This window comes from Manacus vitellinus, unplaced genomic scaffold (assembly GCF_001715985.3).
Source record: "Manacus vitellinus isolate BGI_N305 unplaced genomic scaffold, ASM171598v3 scaffold_0_pilon, whole genome shotgun sequence".
Lineage (NCBI taxonomy): Eukaryota > Metazoa > Chordata > Aves > Passeriformes > Pipridae > Manacus > Manacus vitellinus.
This window is the reverse complement of record NW_021938789.1, coordinates 56,111,324-56,131,622: the sequence shown is the minus strand read 5'-3', so window position 1 is coordinate 56,131,622 and position 20,299 is coordinate 56,111,324. Positions and strand designations below refer to the sequence as shown.

At 46.0% G+C, this 20,299-nt stretch overlaps 1 protein-coding gene across 1 annotated transcript; it reads right to left on the bottom strand.

The window, feature by feature from the left end:
- Positions 1–757: 757 nt before the first annotated feature.
- On the bottom strand, positions 758–12,973 carry SCD5 (stearoyl-CoA desaturase 5). Its single transcript, XM_018073876.1, has 5 exons — positions 12,856–12,973; positions 11,269–11,399; positions 6,780–6,985; positions 3,032–3,264; positions 758–2,475 (listed from the first exon to the last, which is right to left on the bottom strand). The coding sequence occupies exons 1-5, from the start codon at positions 12,956–12,958 to the stop codon at positions 2,285–2,287; spliced, it is 864 nt and encodes a 287-aa protein (XP_017929365.1). The 5' UTR covers positions 12,959–12,973; the 3' UTR covers positions 758–2,284.
- Between the last annotated feature and the right edge of the window lie 7,326 nt (positions 12,974–20,299).

Below are 20,299 nucleotides of genomic sequence, written 5' to 3'. Positions count from 1 at the left end.
CATGTACCTCTTTGCAAGGCCACTTAATGCTTCTTATACCACATACTTGACGAGAATCAGCTTAAGGAAGTCCAAGTAACAGCAGCACAAAAGAAAAATGATAAAGATCAACAGGAAGTTGTCTCCTAGTGCCCGTGAAGTGCATTCATGGCAGCTCTCCAGTCAGGAAATTGCACAAACGAAACGATGGGAGCGCCAGCGAGATCAGGCACTTGCACATCTTCCAAGCTTCCTACACCCAAACACCAAGTCCAAACCCATCACCTGCATCACCCTGCAGGCAGGTTTCCTGTGGTTTCTGCCACTCTCCAATGGCCTGTTGACTGGACAAAGATGGAAGCAACAGTGCTTATCTTTCTAAACAGCAGGAGGTCAGAAGCCTCTCAGCTCTGGGACCCTGTTTGTTTGGTCACAGTGTTGTCCTGCAGTCACATTGGGCTGATATTTTTCTATTAAAGTGGGATTTTTATGTGCAAGAACTTGCCACAGTTTCCTTTCAAGCTTATGTCAGCTTCAATTTTCTTTTTCCCCTTCTATCAGCTTGGCCACTACTCCCAAAGTAATCAAATCTCTTGGTGCCCTTCTGTGTGACAACTTCCTCTTCCACTGACATTCAGAAATGCTGAGGGGGTAGGTATTTTGAAAATGCTGCAGCAAATGAGAAGCTGGAAATGCCAAGCAAAACCCTGCTGTAATTCTGATGTGAGATGCACAAAGCCCTTCGCTCTGGGAGATGTTTCAAAACAAGACACGGCGGCCAGTCTAACTCGTAACTGTTTATTGTAAATCACTCAAGAGTTTACACATCATTAATGACAAAATAACACTTTTAAAACACCTGCTGGATGAAAGACAGAATAAAGACAACTCTTTTATATTATATGGCATCATTTAAAAAACAAGAAACAGAACAAAAAAGAAACCATTTAATTTTTTTCCCCCACTTTTGCATCTTTCCTGAAAATATCTGGGCATGAGTCTCAGTTATCTCAAGACCTCTGCCTTGCCCAGGGCATGAGGCCATGTGGCTGGGAAACAGGCACTCCTCCTCCAAGGGGCAAGGCAGTGACCTTCCTTATAAATGAAAATCATGCCCTCTATCTTCAAAAGTGCTCCAGTGCTGACAGTACAAAGCCTCTCTCCTGCACTGGCTAACATCTAACACAAAGGGCTATATGTCCCATTAAATCCACATGCCTTTTTTTTCTTTTTTAATACTTTTTTCCTTTTTTTTTCTTTTTTTTTTTTGTTAAGCAAGGCAACTGTTAAAATTCAGAAGCTACATAACTGTCTTTATATTTTGCTCAGAAACCAATGGATGTTGCATGCAGCTGAAATATTAGTACAGACTCTGACTTAGATAAAGGTCAGCTTTCTAAGACCCGCTAGTCAAAGGCAGAAAAAGAAATTAAGAGGCCTCTTGTGCAAAAGGAGCTAAAATATGCATGCATTGATGGCCATGACTGATTAGAATACAACTTAGGTCTCCAAACATTGAAACCGAAGCTTTATTTGGCTTAAGACATGGTTGAGCTCTATACATTTACAATTACAATGTATATGTGACAACAAAGGAATCATCTCCATATAGCATCAGTTGGTATTTTGGCCTGTATAGAGACTAGTTTTTAACACAAAAGCCTGCTCAGCAATAAATGTTTTTCATATTTAGCAAAGACAGCAGTGCACTGGGCTGGCTAACAGGGCTAACAAAAAGAAGAAAGCAGGTTTTCAAACTAACATTTAACTAAATTTGGGGTGATTTTTCCCCTTGGACATACTGTTTCGTCATCGGTGCTGTTACTGTCCTTTCCATTAGTATGTAGCTGACACAGCACATCGGGCCCTGCCCCAAACCCTCGAAAGATGCGTCTCAAAAGCATATTTGATTAACAGTAGAAACAAAAACCTCTCCTAACTGCACTTGGAAAGGACAGTTAGTTCCTTCAACCTGCCAACGTTTACCATGAACAAGCAAATTACAACGAATCTCAGACATGAACTACAGTGACTAAAATCAAATCTCTCTCCTGTTTAACTGCAATATTAAATAATATGTAACATTTTTACACTTAATAGTCTTAAGTTTGGACATAAGACAGCTAATAAGGAGGAAAAAAAAAAAAAAAGCTGTGGCTGAATCTGTTCCTGTGGTATTAATTCAGCCCAACTGATCTGAAAAAAAGTAATTTTACCAAGAGGTAAATCCACCACAGGCACGGGGTTGCACTCACACCCACCCACCCACGCGTACAGCAGCGCTGGCACAGCAAAGCGTTACTTTTCAGGCACTGCCATCTCCGGTCCTTTCTTTGCGAGCCTGGATCATCTCCTTCGGAGCCTGCTTGCGGTCAGTGACCAACCCCAGCCAAAACATGAAGTCAATGAACCAGGTGGTGGGGTTGAACTTCAGGCCTAGCTCGCTGGCTGAGTAGTCAAATGGGAAGGTGTGGTGGTAGTTGTGGAAACCCTCACCTGGAAAACAGAGAGGGAGTTTAAAGACCACATGGCTGGCACTTCTGTCGACTCAGGAACACGCTCAGGTGGGACATCCCAACACCCATTTCCCAAGTCTTGCATCTAGGGGAGGTTACGCTCCACTGCAGATACGGGAGACCTCTGGGGCAGACCCAAACCAGACTCCACTTTAGTGCTCTGGGCTTTCCTCCCCAAGTAGGAAGGGGCACGTCCCACCCCTTACACTCAGGGAAGAAAGCCATAAGTGCTTCAAGAGGGGATGCACAACTGAGTAAGAAGCAGGGTCACTTACTTCTGCTGCCCTATCCCCAGCCAGCTGCTGAGGAGAGGATTGCTACTGTGTGCTAACACCTCTCTTCTCAGAGACTATGTGACACTACTTCAACGTAAAACAAGGCAGCCTTCCTCTACGACGCGCAAGCTCCAGCCTCCTCCAAGCCCTGGAGTCCAAGTGGTGTCCAGCTGCAGGTGCCCAAAGCCCCAGCCAGGGCGGAAGGGGGATGGGACGTGGCTCTTGAGTTTGCAAAGCTCTGCCCAGGGCTGCTGCACTTACCAATGGCTCCCAGCGTGACCAGGGTGTTCTGCCGGGGGTTGATGTACTTGTCGTAGGGGCGGTTGCCGTACATGTGGGCGGCGCTGTTCACCAGCCAGGTGACGTTGAGGGAGATGGTGTAGCGCAGGATGGAGGCGAGGAAGTAGGCGTTCCACAGGCTCTCGCCCCAGAGGTACCACGGCACAAAGGTGGGGATCACAAAGCACATCAGCACGACCGAGCTCTTGTAATACCTGCCGGCGGTACAAGGCAAGAAAGGAAAAAAAAAAAAGACGGGGAAAGAAAAGGACACGGTTACCGTGGTGGGAACGACAGCTGGGGTGAATGGGGCTAGGCCTCTGGAGACGTGGCTCTGCCAGAAACACCTCGCATAACCTGGGCTGGCCCCACAGCGGGAGCAGCAGGGAACATTTCAGACATCCACAGTCATGACACAATTTTTCCAAGAGCAATTCAAAATGCCAAGAGTACCCAAACCCCCAAAGCAGCAGGTAACACTGAAGCTGAACAGCTGAGACCCAGTCCCAGAGCAAACCTCCCAAGCAGAGTGAGCACCTTTAAACCTGGGGAAGTGCAGAGCTGGCTGCACACCCAGGGTCTAGGGTCCATCTCTGGGACTGTAAAAGCCCAGGGCTTGGCAGAGCTGTGTCAGAAACACACTCACTGCTAAGAGCCAGCAAAGGCTTCCCCTGTGCTCCAGTCAGAAGGGAACCCACAGCACAGGGCAGGAGCACCTTCTTTCTATACCACTGCTGCTGTGTGAGCTCCAACAGTGGCAACACACCCAAAGCACCTGCTGAGAGACCACGGGGAAACCCTGCCAAGGGTAAGGAGAAAGATGCACCTTGGCCTGGGGGCCAGGAGGACTGGCTGGCAGAAGCCTTGACGCTCCTCCATACACTGGACAAAATCAGTGTTCAGTGCAAAACAGGGAGGGAGAGAGGGAGCTGAACAGTCTGAGAACAAATAGGAAAGCTTCACAGTACAGCTAAAGCCACACACCCAGACGGGGCAGGGAAGAGAGAGTGTAGAATGCACGGAGCACAGAGGTGAAGGACAGGAGAAACAAAGAGAAAAGTCATGCTGGGTATATTAAGCCAAGTCAAGTGGAGACAAGGAAAAGCTCAGCAAGAAGTGGGGAGACAAAGCCAAAATCAAAATCTGAAGTAAATGGCTCTAAATGGAGAATGGGCTAACAGTGCTCAGAAGCAGAGAGCAGAAAGACAGCGCAGCTTGGGAGCCACCTACACTGTGTCCACCGCTCCAAGGGAAACAAGGTCTGCCTTCCCCACTGGGCCCTTATAACTCCCTCCAGATTTACTACAATGACCCTGTGGTATCATCATCAAAGCAAGCTGCCACATGAAACTAGAGTGGTAGGCTGAGGTGACAGGACTCTGAAGGGTGCAGAAAGAAAAGAAATGCAAAGTAAGACCCATCTTATTTGTGCCCATACGACAGGTTTAAAATAGATCTCTGCTTTTGCTGAGTTTTCTGGAAGGGATGAGGAAGAACAGAGTTTGGATTTGTTGAACAATTATCAGAACTTTGCATTTGCTGAAAGTTTTTCAGGTAGGAAGAACTGTCACATTGGTTTGACAAAACCAAACAATTTTCAATTAAAACCACAGAGCACTGGAAAAACGTTAATATTAGCAGTGCTGTTGAAAGGAAGAAAGTTTTCATGAACATGGTTCTCATCTGTAACACCTCAGCGAGTTTTGATCATCTTGTATAAGAAATAAATCAACTTCTTGCCTTGCAAGTTCTTTGTTTGGTACTTTTGTTGTTGTTTCGAGGTTGTGCCTCATATGCTGGGCTCCATAAGGAGATCTGCAGCTCTCCAGCAACACCAGCCATGGGGAAAAGAGAGCATCTTCTCAGCTCTCTCACAGAACTCTGTCTTCACTTACCTGAGCCAAGGTCCTCAGAGGAAACAAGTCCCCATTCTTTGCTCCACCCAAGATAACAAATAATTTCCCACTCATATGACTGACTTTTGATAAGGTTTGCAAACCTCATAAATTCAAGGCCGGGATTTAAGTAGAGATGGGGGAGAAAAATACTTTCCAGTCCATAAAACTCCTTCAAAGTTCAAAGCCTCTACCACTCTGGGAAAATAAAATAAAATATGAAAATAGTTTATCAGGCAGCGATAAAAGTATTCTGTGAGTTGCAAGAAGCCCAGACTGAAGCCTTTGATGAAGACATGCTGAACAGCATATGAACATCTGAACAGCACTTGACTACATTGTCTCCCTCGGACAGAAACATCCACCCTGGAATAAGAAACCTCCTTACCTGGAGTTTGGGGGCACCAATATCTCAATACATGCTTGGGGAACAGCACTTGCTTTCACCATGTGAAAACTCTGTCACGAAGACACTTCACCTGTGAGCTTCTCTCTCACATCACATGCAGGATTAGTGCTCTGTTATTCACAGAGGGTAAACTTTGCTGTCAGTCATGCCTGGAGCAGTGCTGTGATTTCAGCTGAAGTGATGTGGTTTTAAACTGATTGAATGGTACCTTATACACAACTCAGCAGCACCACTATATTCAGCAAAGTTAACAATTTGGCCTTAAAACAAAACATGACAAGAAGGATTTATTATAATTCTTACTGATCTGACCTGCCAGGTTTTCCATGCTGTCAGAAACCCCCAACATTTCAACCTTGTAGAAAGGAGAAACTCAAATTCTGACTCCCAGATAAGGGAAGGTAAACTCCAAAGTCCTAAATTCAAATCCAGAGCAAAGACATTTGCAAAGATACAACTTCCCTGCAGAAAACGTGCTTCTTCACTTCTTCACTTCTTCACCTTTGCAGCATAACCAAAGCAGTAGAGCCTCCTTCTCATGGGATGCTGTTGTCTTGGAAAAGGTAATAACCAAGAGCAGCTGCAGCAAACTGCATGGAAGCTGTTGCAAACAGGCACTGCCAACTGAGGAACCAGCAAAAGCAACCATATGTGGAGGGCAGTATTCCTCACTCCTCGAGCATTTCCAATACAAAGTTAATTTTTGCATTAGAGAAGTCTGTGCATTAGCAGAAAAAAACTGATTTCTAGACTCCACTGACTGCTCCCCTCACCCAGAAGATACACAGAAATGGCCTTATGCAATTTTCCAAAGTGCCTGGATTAAATGCTTGCAGGCAGAAAGAGTCTTCTTGTGCCTAAAGCAAGAGGACAAAGAACGTCGCTCACTTCCCATCTCTCTTAGCATGTGTAGCAAACTGAATTAGGCCTGTGCTAATTCCCAAGGGAGATAATTAATCCTGTGCAGAATGGCAGTCTTGGGAGAGGAAACACTTGGCCTGCACTGGCCCACGGGTGCCAAAGATGACTTTGCAGAGTAAAATGTGCACTTCTGCACTAAGGCAGTTAGTGATTACAGCATTTGCTCCTATGATCAAAGCAGAAGGCAAAGATCCGAGCAACTTCTGCCACAGCTGTTTTCATAACCAGCCCTGGCTTTTTAGAAAAGCAGAGAGACAAGGACAGGACTCGCTGCTCATGCGGCAGGGCCCGTAAGGACAGTCAGCAAGTTTCAGCCACATGGCAACAGTGGGGGCCAGAGGGAAGGCAGTCCTAACACCTGCCATCAAGGTGGCAGGGAGGGAGGATACCTCAGGGGAGAAAAGGAGAGATAAAAATAGGGAATCGGCCACAACTAGACAAGCAGGCAGAAGGATCTCTCCACCCCCACCTCACGTCAGGGCCCAGCGCTCTCGCTCTCACTTACTTTCTTTGGAACCTGACGACAGGGTCATCCAGCAGGTCAGTGAAATCCAGCTTCCTGCCCTTCTCTATGACGTCCCGGTGCTTGCGCACGAAGAGCCAGCCGATGTGGGAGAAGAAGAAGCCGCGGCGGGCGTTGTGCGGGTCCGCGTCCGTCTCCGAGTACTTGTGGTGCACGCGGTGGTCGCGGCTCCACTCGTAGATGTCGTTCTGCACAGAAAGCGTGGTGGGCTGAGAGGAGAGAGGCCGGGCAGCGCAACCTCCAGCTCCTTCCCCACACAGTGGCAGCACCAAGCCCCTCTCTGACGCTGCTCAAGAAAGGTTATTGACTAAAAACATCCCGAGGGACCCCGGCTTTGCAGGCAGACAGCCCATCACACTGCCCCCTGTCAGAACGGGACCTGCTCCAGGAACTGGTGACACAGACTGGACATGTCCCAGGGCTGGAGATGGCTGGAAGCCAGCAGCCTCTTGGGAGTTACCACCATCAGACCACCCTGGTGCTGTGCCCTCCCTGGGTATTTGCTGTCTGAGTCACCATCATCAGTCCACCCTGGTGTTTGCTGCCTGAGGATGGACGCTGGGCTGAAAGGACAGGGTATATACATGTTTACATTGTTATTTTAAGAACCTGCCATGGGGGAGCTTGCATATTTATTTTCAGGGGACTACTGTGCAGAGGCTCTTAGGTCTGGCATACTTTTCCTGAGCTGGTTGCAGCTGGTTACCACTGACACCCTCCAGGCACAAACACAGCCCTGAAAATGGGACAAAGCTTGTGGATCACTACAACTACTGTAGTGTACAACATTACACTGAAATGCCTTATGGCTGTAAAATTTCACGCTTGGATCTATAAAGAGAGACTTTCTGAGTTTACTGAGCAGAAGGGATTTCAGCCTCCCAATTTGTTCTGCAGGATGCACTGGCTGAATGCACTGGACTAAACTGGTGGCTTTTGCAGTGGTGCCAAGCTATTAGTGCAGGGCATTGTAAGCACGTACAACACTTGCAAAACCTCAGGCCACATACTCATGTATGAATTGAATTGCTCAGCACCAGCACCAAAACATGGAAATGTTAGTTAATGCTCACAAGAGTGTGAACTTTAACTGGAAAGTTCTTAGCAGAGTGTGCTTTCCTCTGCTATTTCCATCTTTGCACACTCAGGGAGGTACCCAAGCAGTAATACCCAAAGGAGGGAAAGGTTTGGGTTAATTTTAAGAACAGCACCCACAACCACCACCCACAGCAGCTCTGCTCCCAGGAGAACTGGGCAAACCATTTGCAGTGTCTCTGAAGTAAGTGCAGGGCACCAGCCATCGTGGCACTGAATATACCACAGGACACAGCAAGCACAGGCTGATGGCAACTGTCTGTATCTATATTTTGTGAGACAAAAGCCCTATGCTGAAAGCATTGCAGAAATCATTGCTCTTTCTCTCAGCTACCAACATTTGAGAGAAAGCACTGGAGGGGACTCCAGGAACAACTGCAAAGAGCAGCTAAAGAATCCAGCTCAGATGCCTCCATGTCCAACTGCAGCTTTGCAGAAATGCTCTCTGCCTGCAAGAGCACACAAGGGACAAGTGAGGAACAAAAGCCCCAGAGAGATCTCAGCTCCACTGCACTCAGTTTTGCTCAGCCCTGTTCTGTTGTCATGTCATGAACACAGTGATGCTGGGAGTGGGCTGGGGATGAGGGGAGCACTGACTCATCTAAGCCATTGAGAGGAGGCAGTGAAGATCAGCCCCTTGCCAGCATTCCAGTATGTTGCATCTTAACTATCCCTTTGCATGAGAAAACAAAGCAAACTGAGTGAAGCAAAGGAAGCCACCAAAGTCCTCAGTGAAATCAAGGGGAGACCTTTACCTTCCTGGAGAAATCAAAGGGAATGAAAACCTCTACACTACTTCACTTGCCTTCAGTGAGAATATCCATATGACTGGAAAATGCCAAGATTAAGTAATTTAAAAATAAAACGGGGTCATTCAAGAAGCACATTTAGAAAAGGTCCTCTTTCTTAACCAGAAATAATTTTTCAAGTGAGAAAATTGATCAGTTTGTCACAAGAGCACCTGATAAATTATTTGTGGGACAGCAGACAACCAGGAAAAGCAATGATACCATGAGAAATTACCTTGGCTTTTCATACCACAGCAAACACCTGCAGGGCTGGCAAAAGACATGATACCCCAGATGAAAGGGTTAGGAAGCTGTGAAACAACTGAAATGAATCTAATTAAAACCCACAAAGGCTAAGAGGAAATAAAGGCCAGAGGCCAGAATTGTTGACAATAAATACACCAAAAGCTGGAGCACAGCATGTGTTAAATATGCTCCGAGCGTATAAATAGCAACCAGTTTTTCAGGAACACATAGCTTTTGATCAAGTTTCAGGTATGCACAGGGGTGAAATCCCTTCCAAAGCAGAGAGTGACAGTATCATGCTGTGACAGTGATGCAGACATGAGGTTTCATTAAGCATTCCCTTAATAAACCTGCAGACTGAAAGGTGTCAGTAGACTGGGCTATGAAACAGTCTCAGTGTGCTGACACATTTCCATACGGCCACTCTTGCTGTGCACAAATGCACCCAGCACAACCTCAGCTGAACAACACAGCTTGTGTCACAGCAATGGCATCAGCACAAGGCAGTGAGCAGTGGAGACACCAGCACGTCCCAGCTGAGATGCTGGAACTTAAAAGACGAGGAGATCGATAAGCCGGGTATTACCTATGTCTGAAACAGACATGTGACAGCAAGAAGCACAGTCTTTCAAAATTGTGAGAGCTTCATTCTAGATGGAGAGAAGAAACACAGCTCAGCCTGCTCCAACCATAAAAAAATGCACCAGGCCACATAGCAAAAATGGCTGCATCTGATGGTATTTCAGAGGAAGTACAGCACGTCACAGCCCACGCAGCATCAAGCTAAAAGTCTACAGCGAAGTTTCTCTCCTCTGTCCTTCAAGAAGTCTGCATATTTCCTCAATATTTAACATCCAGGGACGCTGTAGGTATCTCCAGTGCTACCTCTTCCTCCCACAGCCAACATGAAGGAGATGTCCCTGAAAACTCATCACTCACTGTCAGTTTGTGGTGGTAAAAACAGCCTTTACCAGGCAACGGATGTCACGGTAATTAGCAGCAGGCTTCAGACTGCTTAAAACTCAGAGCAGGCAATTTGACCTTTCGTTTTCTTTCTGATATGAAGGGCACAAAGGTGGCCTGAATTTACTTTGAAGTACTTCCCTGCCTCAGAATCACACCATGTCCTCATACAAAAGCTGTGATGAGGCCAACGCGGCTGAGAGCAAAATCCATGGCAACAGGGGAGCAGAACGCAATGAAATCCCAGTGTGCAGGCTCACTGTAACCAGCTCAACACATTAATTTAAATTACTTATGAAAGATAAGATCAGCTGTGTAACAGGAGCACAGTACCAGGGGGTTCTCAAAACTCAAAACAGTTGTTTAACACACTGAGCAAAGGGATTGTAAAGCTCTACGAGGAACTGAGCATCAGCAGCTGGAGTATGGTTCAGAATAAAGAAAGGTTATAGTCAAAATGGATGCACTTCCACATTCAACCAAAAAGCACTGTGCTCTTTGTAATGTCCAGAGGGATTAACAAAATTAATTCTTTTCACCTTACAAAAAAAAAATAAATCAAAGATTGTAAGTGAACAGTACAGAATTGAATAAAGGGACTCTTTTCATCCTCTGTCAAGGTATATGAACAAAAAGTCAACCAAGCAATTGAAGGGAAAAAGCTGAAAACTCAAGGCATAGCACATACGTGGTACCACAAGGGCTTATGGCAGCCAAGCTCAGTAAGTTTAATGTTATTACAGGTTCATATCTCTATCCTTACCAGCCAGAGGAGTAACCAAATTCACACTGGTTCGGGGCTAACTCCTACAACCAGCTGGGTGTTACACAAATGTTTCTGTGGTCTAAGATTGCCTATCAGTAAGTACAGAGCTAGTAACACACTCCTTTGCAAATGTATTTGAATTTTACTGGTGAAAAACACTGCATAAACCAGAGATAAATTAAGATTGTGAAAGGATGCCTGCTCTCCTTTCTGGGCACACAGTCTCCAACTGCCTGGATAAGCAAAAGCATTTGATTATGCAGACATATTTGCATCAAGTTCATCCTTACAGAAGTTTCCATGCTGTCCTGTGAAGTGTGGGGCCTGACCTGTGCCACAGATAGGCTGCTGGGGGGCTGAGACCCTGATTTGGGCACGTTCAGTGTGATCCTTAAATAATTATTGCTCCTGGACTATCTAATCCATACTGTCATGTGGGTAGTGAGAGGGGCTGTGCATGCCCTGAGCCAGCAGAATGTGTTACAGCAAATAAATGCCTTTCTGCCGGTGTTTTTTTTTCCTTTCTTTTGCTGCCTCTAAGCTGAGAGGCTATCTGCACAGGAGAGAAAGCTGCCTGGAGGCCAAGAATCTGAACAGGCAACCACAACCCCACCTGGAAAGCCATGGAGTTAGCTGCAGCCAGAAAGATCCTCAAAGGCAGCTTGGCTTTGTAGGAACGGTGGCTCCACAGGCGATGTGCACCAGCCGTCACGCCCAGAGCCGTCATCAGGAAGCAGAAATATGCTGCAAGACACAAAAACAAAACACAGGGTGTGCCAAGGGGCCAACTGCCATTGTTTTTGCTTTCTCTGATGTAAAGATGATCCTTGCCTCTGCCTGCTTACACCTGCAAGGTCACTCAGAAGACGAGGCTGGGCAGACAGGAGGTGAGGTTCTCAGCCCACCTCTGCCTCACAGACCCAGGGGCACAACATTCCACTTCCCAGCTCTTCCCCTTCAGCCAGTGCTTGTTCAGAGGGTTTGCCAGCACTGAAGCACCATGCCATGCCATATTTATGCAGTGTGCCTTTGCCAAGCACAATGCAGTAAAAGTTCATCACTCCTGTCAGAAGAGTAGCAGCAACTTTCCCACCAGGACACTGCCAGCCTCCTCCAGACAGGTCTTTGCTTGAGTCTGATCTGTCAGCTGGTTTAAAAGCATCACACCCCATCCCTAAAGATGCAAACTGTGCCAGAGTTTCCACAATAAAACTTTCTCTCATCATCAGTAGCTCATGATCGGTATTAAAAAAGCGTCAGGAAGTGGAGCATTCTTCATCTCCCTCAGTTTCAGGAAGTGCTTTTCCTTCCCTTAATTAAAAAATTGGCCAAGTTAAACCTGCCTTGAGCATTTTTTCAGATGGCCAAGACAGTACAAGAGCAGGCCTACTCCTTACTCATCCCACTGGCTCCATGGTGAACTCACAGCTCAAACAAGTGTACCCTCATGCCTAAAATAACACCCGCACTGACCACCGTCACAGCATAGCTGTATCCCTGGTTTCCCTTTCAGCAAGGACCATGTTCCCACATGCTCCAGCCAGTTAACCTCGTGTTTCCAGAGGCAGGGGGAATGGCTGGCTGGGGCAGAGTAGTGAGACAGTGGACCCAGGCCTGCCTACTCGAGCCACACATCTGTGCATTGACTGCTTCTCCTTTGATGTGTCCCCTGTTTGTGCCTCTGGTGTCTTTGAATTCCCATGTGATGGATGATCCATAACCCGAGTTGTTCTGACTTGCAACAAAAGAAGAGGCTATGGGGAAAGGGTTGGAAGAACAGCTGCTCCTCCTTCTGGAGAGAGACCAGAAAGAAAATGGGAACAGTTAGGAGGAAAGTATTATGTAAGTCCCAAATAAACTGCACCACTTGCAACTACTCGCATTCAAGATACCCAGCTGTCATAATATGCAGGCTCTTATGTCTCCCTCCCATAGGTGTTGAATTCTCATGCTGTGCCTAAGGAGGACAGGCTCATTTTACAAGTGTGAAATCAAACCAAGAGTAGATTCAAACAGCAAGAGTACTACAGGACAACTTCAAATGACTTTGCACCATCTGCAGCGATGTGTTGTTTAGCCAGGGCTCCCTGCCACCCTACACACACGGAAATGTTTTGGTTAAAACAGCCCATTTCAAATACCTAAACAGAGTTAACAGAACAAAAAGGGAAAACATGATTCCCATAAGGGGGTTTTCTACCTGTGTCTGCACAAGAGTCTGTCCAGCAGGGGAACCCAGTTAGACGTGCAGTGGCTAAAAAGGAATTCACGATCACCTTTTCCCACTGTGTAATGTAAAACATCTGTCCTTGCAAAAAGAAAACAAAAATATGTACATATAGGTGGGTGTCTACTGTGTCCTGCTATCAACTCCCAACTCACAGTGCTTGAAATTACAGCATCTGAGAGAAAATATAATAGAAAGACATTCGGTAAAATAACAGCAACCATACTTCATGTTGATTGTCACCCCCGCAGACTGAAGAAGCACATGGACCTTATCCACTCCAGTGGCGAATCCATCAAAAACAGATTTACCCAAACTGCTTCACATTATGTACATGACCCAAATTCCTGTCATCTCCCTGTCATTTGTACAGCAAACCAAAGCCCTCCTTGCAACAGACAACTGGAATCAGAATGGTCCCAGGAAAGATGATGCCTCCCTAAAACCTGCTCTGGATGCCATCATCAAAGAAACAATTCTCCTTTTCAGCAGGCTGCAGTGCTCATGCTACTCCCAGAAAAAGCTAATTTGTGCAGTTGTGCACTGAAGTCTATCACAAAATTAAAATTTTTATCTGCCTGAAAGGAGGTACAGAAATTACCTAAAATCATGTGTTCTCTGTTCACATTATTTACAGATTTTGCTGGATTTACAGATTAGTCTCACATCAGTAAAAATGCCAACACCCCAACACTCCAGGCTCCACTGCAGTCTTGCAGTTCTTGCACATGGCTTGTCAGAGCAAGGATTTGGACCTATGAAATTAGGGAAAACCTATCCTTCCATTTTCTGTATGTGATGTTGAGCTGTGCAGAAACATCACTAAATAAGGCCTTCCAAATCACTCAAGTGACTGTAATTGTGGGAACAAATCTGTGACACACAGAATACTGACATTACCCAGCTAACATAAAAATATTAAGGTTAGAGTCCTGAATCATTACAAGAAAATATTGTCTGTGGGCTTTATGACTGCTTAACATCACGCTAGTCATGGGCTGAAATCTTCCACATTCTTTGCTTCCTTAAAGCACAAAAGGGCTTTTCAACCACTTCAAAGCAACAGATCATTTAATCGACCAAGTGCTTCTCAAGGCATTCATCCATCTTAATCGTGAATGATTGCTTAAAACCAGAATTGAAGATAAATGGGTAGAATGAGGTCTATGCAACATTAAGGTTGATTTTGCTTCCCTTCTCTGTCCAGTGCAAGAAAGAGGCTGAGTGTAGGTGATACACAGAGCACACGGAATAGCTGCATTGAATACAAGTGATTTTTGCTGCTTGATGATTCAGCTCTTACAGAGCTCGGCTTCAGAGACCCTTTCATTCAGCCCACTCCACACCACCAGCATTGCAGCAGAACACACAACACCATTTTGGGAGTCTGGGGGCTGCCCTAGGGTCGACATGCCACCCTGTGTGTCCATGCCTTTGAACAGCACCTCCTAGCCCACTCCCCATCCCAGCACCATTCCCAATTCACACTTCCCAGGAAACCCTGGGGTAGAGGGAAAGGAGTGCTGTTGCTGCACAGGCAGCAGGTCCCCAGCCCTGGACCATGACCAGGTGAGCTTGGCTGTACTTCAGGCCAGGGACTAACCCCTGCTGTGCCCCAGCCAGAGGAGGGGGATGCCTGTTTCCCAGGGGGCAGCCAGCACTCTGGGCTCTCCCCAAGGTCACAGCTGGGAACAAGCCAGCTCTCACCTGTGCAGACTGCAAGCAGCGAGGCAGAAATGCCAACAAGAATGAGTCCCAGACTGAGGAAATACCCTCAGAGCTTCCCAGAAACATGCTGTCCTGATCAAATGGGGCTTTCCCAGGGCTTCCCTGGGCCACAGCACTTTCCAGCCCTCTCCAGCCCTCCAGAGACCTGCCAGCCCCAACCCTCTACTGCAGTGATCAAGCAAAAGCCGCTGGGGCTTTATACCCACGCAACATGCCTATTTTTTGGCTTTGCAGAGGAGGAATCATAAGAGCAGAAATTTTCCTAATATAAATCCTGAGGGCTGAAACAACCCCAAAAACAAATAAACAAAATTACTCAGGAGTTTAGTGACCAGAACCAAATCCTGTCAGACAAATACGTTGTTTGGTGATAGCAAGTTTCTGTGATTCTTACAGCAATTAGAGTGCCCAAAAATATTACTTGACCACTAATTCCCAATGTATAAATAGCCAAGATGAAAAATATTTGCCATATAAAGATAGGTCTCAAGCTTTCCTTTGCAGAATAAATTATGATCTCAAAACAAAAATCAGACTATCAACCATTTGATTTTACATTAATCATGCACAGCTACAGTAACTACATGACAAGAGAGCCACTACTTACCTACCTGTCTCATTTTTGGGGGGTGGGGAGTGTGTGTGGAGTATGACCATTTCCATGAAATAGAAAAGGAGTACAACATGGAACAAAGCAGCCCAGTCAATAGCAATTCCCCCTTACACTGAAAACTCCCTCTTAGACCTGTAAATAAACAGGTCTCCTAAGTAATAAAGAGTAAATAATATTTATTGCAGAAAAAGGGGGGAAAAAACCCACAAGAAAAGCACCAATAAACAACCCAGAAACCAAACAATTTCTGTTATATTTCTTTTTAATTTAGTGGGATAGCTAATGTACAAAGAGGAAGCTGCTAAAATAGCCAGATTAGCCTTCTGCATGTTTTAGTTAGCCAACTCTGCAACCAGGATGACTTATCAAAGCAAAGTCACACTCACAAGGAATTAACATGTTATTAGGCACGTGTCATCCTCACACACCTCTGCACCTTCTGAATATTGTGACAAGGAGATCTACAGGTCTGCAGGGCCTTCTTGGGCCTGCTTCTGCTACTGTAAAATTGTTACTTTTGAGAATTTACTTGGAACAAGAGCTGAATGATCTTCCCTTGCCCCTAGGATGGTGTGGGAATGCTGTGTGCCATGTCTGCAGCTCCCCAGAGCAATAGCTAGCTTGGCCTGGAGAGGTGGTGAAGCCCCAAGTTCACACAGTTTTAGAGAATTTCAGCTGGATACAGTTTGCTTTGAATCACCGTCTGCTCAAAGCAATAATTACAGGAGCTTTAGCTCTGGTCAAGCCCATTTTTCTCCCATTGATCTGAATATGCTTCAGAACAATTGTCTGAAGTCAATTCATCCCAGTGAAGACCCAAAACTCTGCAGGGGGATTTAGGGCTTGCTGCAGGTGCAAGAAAAGTCCGAGACCTGGGTGCAAGCACCTGAAACAGCGGAGCCTGTGCCAAGAGCTCTGGGCTCTGCACAACTCCAGCACCAGTCCCTGAGAGGCCTGTGACTGGAAGGTAAACCAGGATATGGTTCCTAAACCAGGATCCTTCAAAAGAAAGATTATTTAATCCAGAAGAACAGAGGCTTTAAGTGGGCTCCTCCTTGTTTCTCCCTACTCTTTCTGAAGGCCTCCTGGCAGTCAGCCTCAAACATAGGAATTTTACTTCCTTCTCCCATTGTGTCTGACACCCTGCAAGCTCTGCAATACACAAACCAGAGGTCAATGGAGCAAACACCCCATGGTGAGGGGGATCCCAACACATTACTCCCCTGGACAGGGCACACAGTCTCCCCGCTCTGGAGCCCTGCAGAAGCACAAGGTGTGACAGAAGCATTTCCAACCGTGAGCTCACTCGACAGAGCACAGCACAAGCAAAATGCTTCTGAATTGAAGCAGTGGGAGAAGCACTTATGAGAGGGAACAGCGAGGAAGAGGAGAAAAAGAAAACAACAAGTCACCTTGTGCAAAAGGACAAAAGAGAGAACCAGTGCATAGGGACAGGAAGAGGATGCAAGAGAGACAAGATATATGAGGTTAAACTACTATGCAAGCAGGGAGCTGGCGGGTTGCTAGGCTTCCAAGTACACTGTGCCTGTGCACAGATGCTATTTATGGGAACATGCCAGAATCAATAGGCAGAAGATTTTTATTCAACATCCTTATTAATGACCTGAAACAAAGGCAAACAGCATATTAATTACAACTGCGGATGATGCTAAATTTGGAGCAGCAGCAAGAGAGCTAAGAAACACAAAAGGATCCATGTGGAAACAGGGAAAGCAAGGCTCAAAGTAAAGATCTGCCTGGACAGACAAAGAAAAGTAATGTGGTTTGGGGAATGATAACTGCAGACGGGGATCTGCAACGAGGATGAGAATCTTGGGGAAGCAGAGGCCTACAAGGAGGATCACCAACAGCTCATAAAATATTCTCGGCGTGCAATATGATAAGGCAGCAAGACATCAGTGTGATTCTGAACACCAGGCACAGAGGTGTCATCTCACTGTCAGACAGAAGCAACGGAAACCATACCAGGCAAACTGTTTAAAAATGTATGAGATGGAAGATCAACAGCAAAGAACATTTGAGCCATGTTTTCCAGAACAACTCATTATCCCCCATGGCTGGATTTCCAGAAAACCTTTACTAAGCCCAGTGCCAAACTCTTCTGAAAAGCTCAGTGTCCAGAGGACTGGTCTCTTATGAAGATACAGAGACATATTGCCACGGTCTATATCTACTTCCCAGGTATTAGGAAATCGTCTTCTGCTCTAAGTGGTTGCTTAAATTGGAGCAGCTCTCACCCCTCCAAAAAATTTCAACTCTATTGTATGCTGAATATCAAAATTAGAACTTCTCCTGTTTCTGAAACCTTGGACCACATTAGAAACATGATATGTATTCACTGTTTGTGAATCCAGTGTATTCCAAATTGATTTTGACTTTTATTTGGTTATAAAAAAGGCAAGTCAACCAAAACAAGATGCTCAACAAGCACTGGGTTCACTCTGCATATCTGAACACACAGTGCTGGCTCCTGAAAGTGATGAGATGATTGGACATCATTCTTCAGCACAGATTACAAGGAGACACTGTGGGAGAGCAACTATCCACACACTACCAATGTCAAACATAACCCAGTTAGATGGAGCAAATCCCAATTATCTCAGAGGGACAATGCACCAGACATGAAAATAGTAGCAGTGAAACAAAATCAATTGCACATTCACAATGGAACTACTGTCAATATATAAACCATCTTTAATATACAGAATAACGTCACACAGCTGTTCCCACAGGGTGGCAACACATGGAGCCTGGCACCAACTCACACTCAGTGCAGGCAATTCATGCCTGGGCACAGGTGGCACAGAGAGGAGGGATAGCACAGCCAGGAGCAGGGAAGGGAATCAGCCCTTGCCAGTCCCACTGATGGCATCTCTCTCACATGTGGCTTAACACCTCACAGTGCCTTGCAGAAATAAGGGATCTGAACACTGCATTCAAACACAGTAAGGTGACTACTTTGAACCTGACACCGTCTGGGGTTGTGCAAGTTGTTCCAAACACAGATCCCACCACAGCACTATTATCCAAGACAGATTTTGGGACTGGATAAGTTTTGTGAACCTTTGAGCTTTTTGTATGTTCCAAAATGTAACAAATGTTTTGCTGGTGCTGATGCAGCCCATTGCCAACTTGGTTTTGAGTCAAGCGATTACAAATCCCACCTCGGCCAGCACGGGGACATACAACACCCAGTGCCAGGAAGCAGGGCAAAACTCCCAGATCACCTCTGTCTCATCACTACCAACAGTGGGGGAAAAAACGTGGGGGAAACTGCTCACCACTTCAAACAAGACAGAGGACATGCCTTGTGAGATCAGAACAGTGGCTCACCTAGCCTAGTACTTTCTTCCAAGGGGGGTAAGGGGAGTTGCTATTCAGAGGAGACCAAAGAATTAAAAAAAAAATTAAAAAGGGAAAAAAAGACAGTGCAGCCCAGTTACTGTTGCACTAACAGTGCCTGCACACTTCAAGTGATGTGGACTTCAAGATGTGGCATTTTGCACAGAGAGTATGTGAAAAGTAATTATCAAGGCTGGATGCTGTCCCAGATTTGTTATCACACTTGCTCCTGTTAGGAAGGTGACAGATCTTGGGTCAAGATAGCCACCAAGAGTCAGGGCCTTGGTTCTACGTCTTGTTCAGAGGAAGTGAGCCCCATTTACTCCTGTGCTGGTGCAAAGCCCAGCACAGTGAGCTCAGAACAAGATGCACAAGCCTCACTCTCTCCTAGGAATTGCCACTCACATGGACAGTTTAGCCCTGACACAGCTGCTGTTCCCATGGCCCCAAGTCTGCAGGCAGGAGACCCTTAGCTGGGGCTGCCAGATCCCCTTCAGACTGCTCAGTGCTTCTCCTCTGTCACCCCGTGGGGGCTCAGGCAGACAGAAAGATCACGAGCCAGAAGCAAAGAAAGCCAGAAGCACCAACAACGAAACACGGACCAGAAGAACACCCAGTGTGCTGGCCGTGGTGAGATACAGAGTAGAAGAAATCTGTACTCCAGCCACAAAAACACATCCTGTTTGAACTTCCTGTCAGAGTCCATCTGATTTCTGGTTGTGGTCGCCTTTCTCCCGAGGTGTGTGTCACAGCTTCTGCCTACAGTCAGTTCCTGCCAACCCTTTGATGCAAAGCCCCCCTCACAACCAACCCACAGCCTTAATATCTGTACATGCACAGGGAGCTATTCCTTGAGTGGTGTCTTCAGCTTCCCATTGCTATTGTGTAAAAACCTTAGCTCTTCTACTGCCACTGTTTTGGGGACAGCTTCAGAACACACAACACTCCTATTATTCTGCAGGAGGTCTCACTGCTGGGCGATGACATTCCCAACACTTCCTATAAAATCTGACACATTCCCAGCTCCAGGTTGGGAGTGCTTGAAGTTATATTCACCAAAGGCTTGTACATTTTTGCACACACACAGTTGAAGGATCCATGGCAAGATCCCATGGATACAGGCAGGAGTAATTTCTTGAGACATGGATTCTAAACACACTAATGGCAAAGAAAGTACATATTTTGCTTGTGGAAGAAAAATTAACAAACGTAAGGGCTGTGCTTCACCTGTAGACACCTGTTACCTCTTCAACAAGAGGGCAGCTGAAAACAGCTGACCTTAAAAAAATGCTGTTGCGTGTCTTGTGACATGACACCATTGGGTGGAAATACTCTCTCCACAGCAGCCAGCAAAGTCTCAAGCAAGCTTCCGAGAAATTTTCATCTCAGCACAGGCCATTTTTTCCTTCCCTGTGTACAAAAGGATACCACAACTTGACTTATTTGTATAAATAACTATTTGAGGATTAAAAATAACAGGGATGGACACGAAACATTTGCCCATTTCCACACCACCATCCTGTGCTTATTCAGTCAGATAAAAATTGCTTGTTAGGGAATTTTACTAACCGAACAAATCAAACCCAAGGTATTCCATAAGGCTACAAGAAACTGCATGAGAAGTACAAACAGCAAGTTGCTCGAGCACAAAGCAAACATCGTAAAGCTGGCTGACGGCCACAAATATGTAACACTCCTGTAACTTACGGGGGT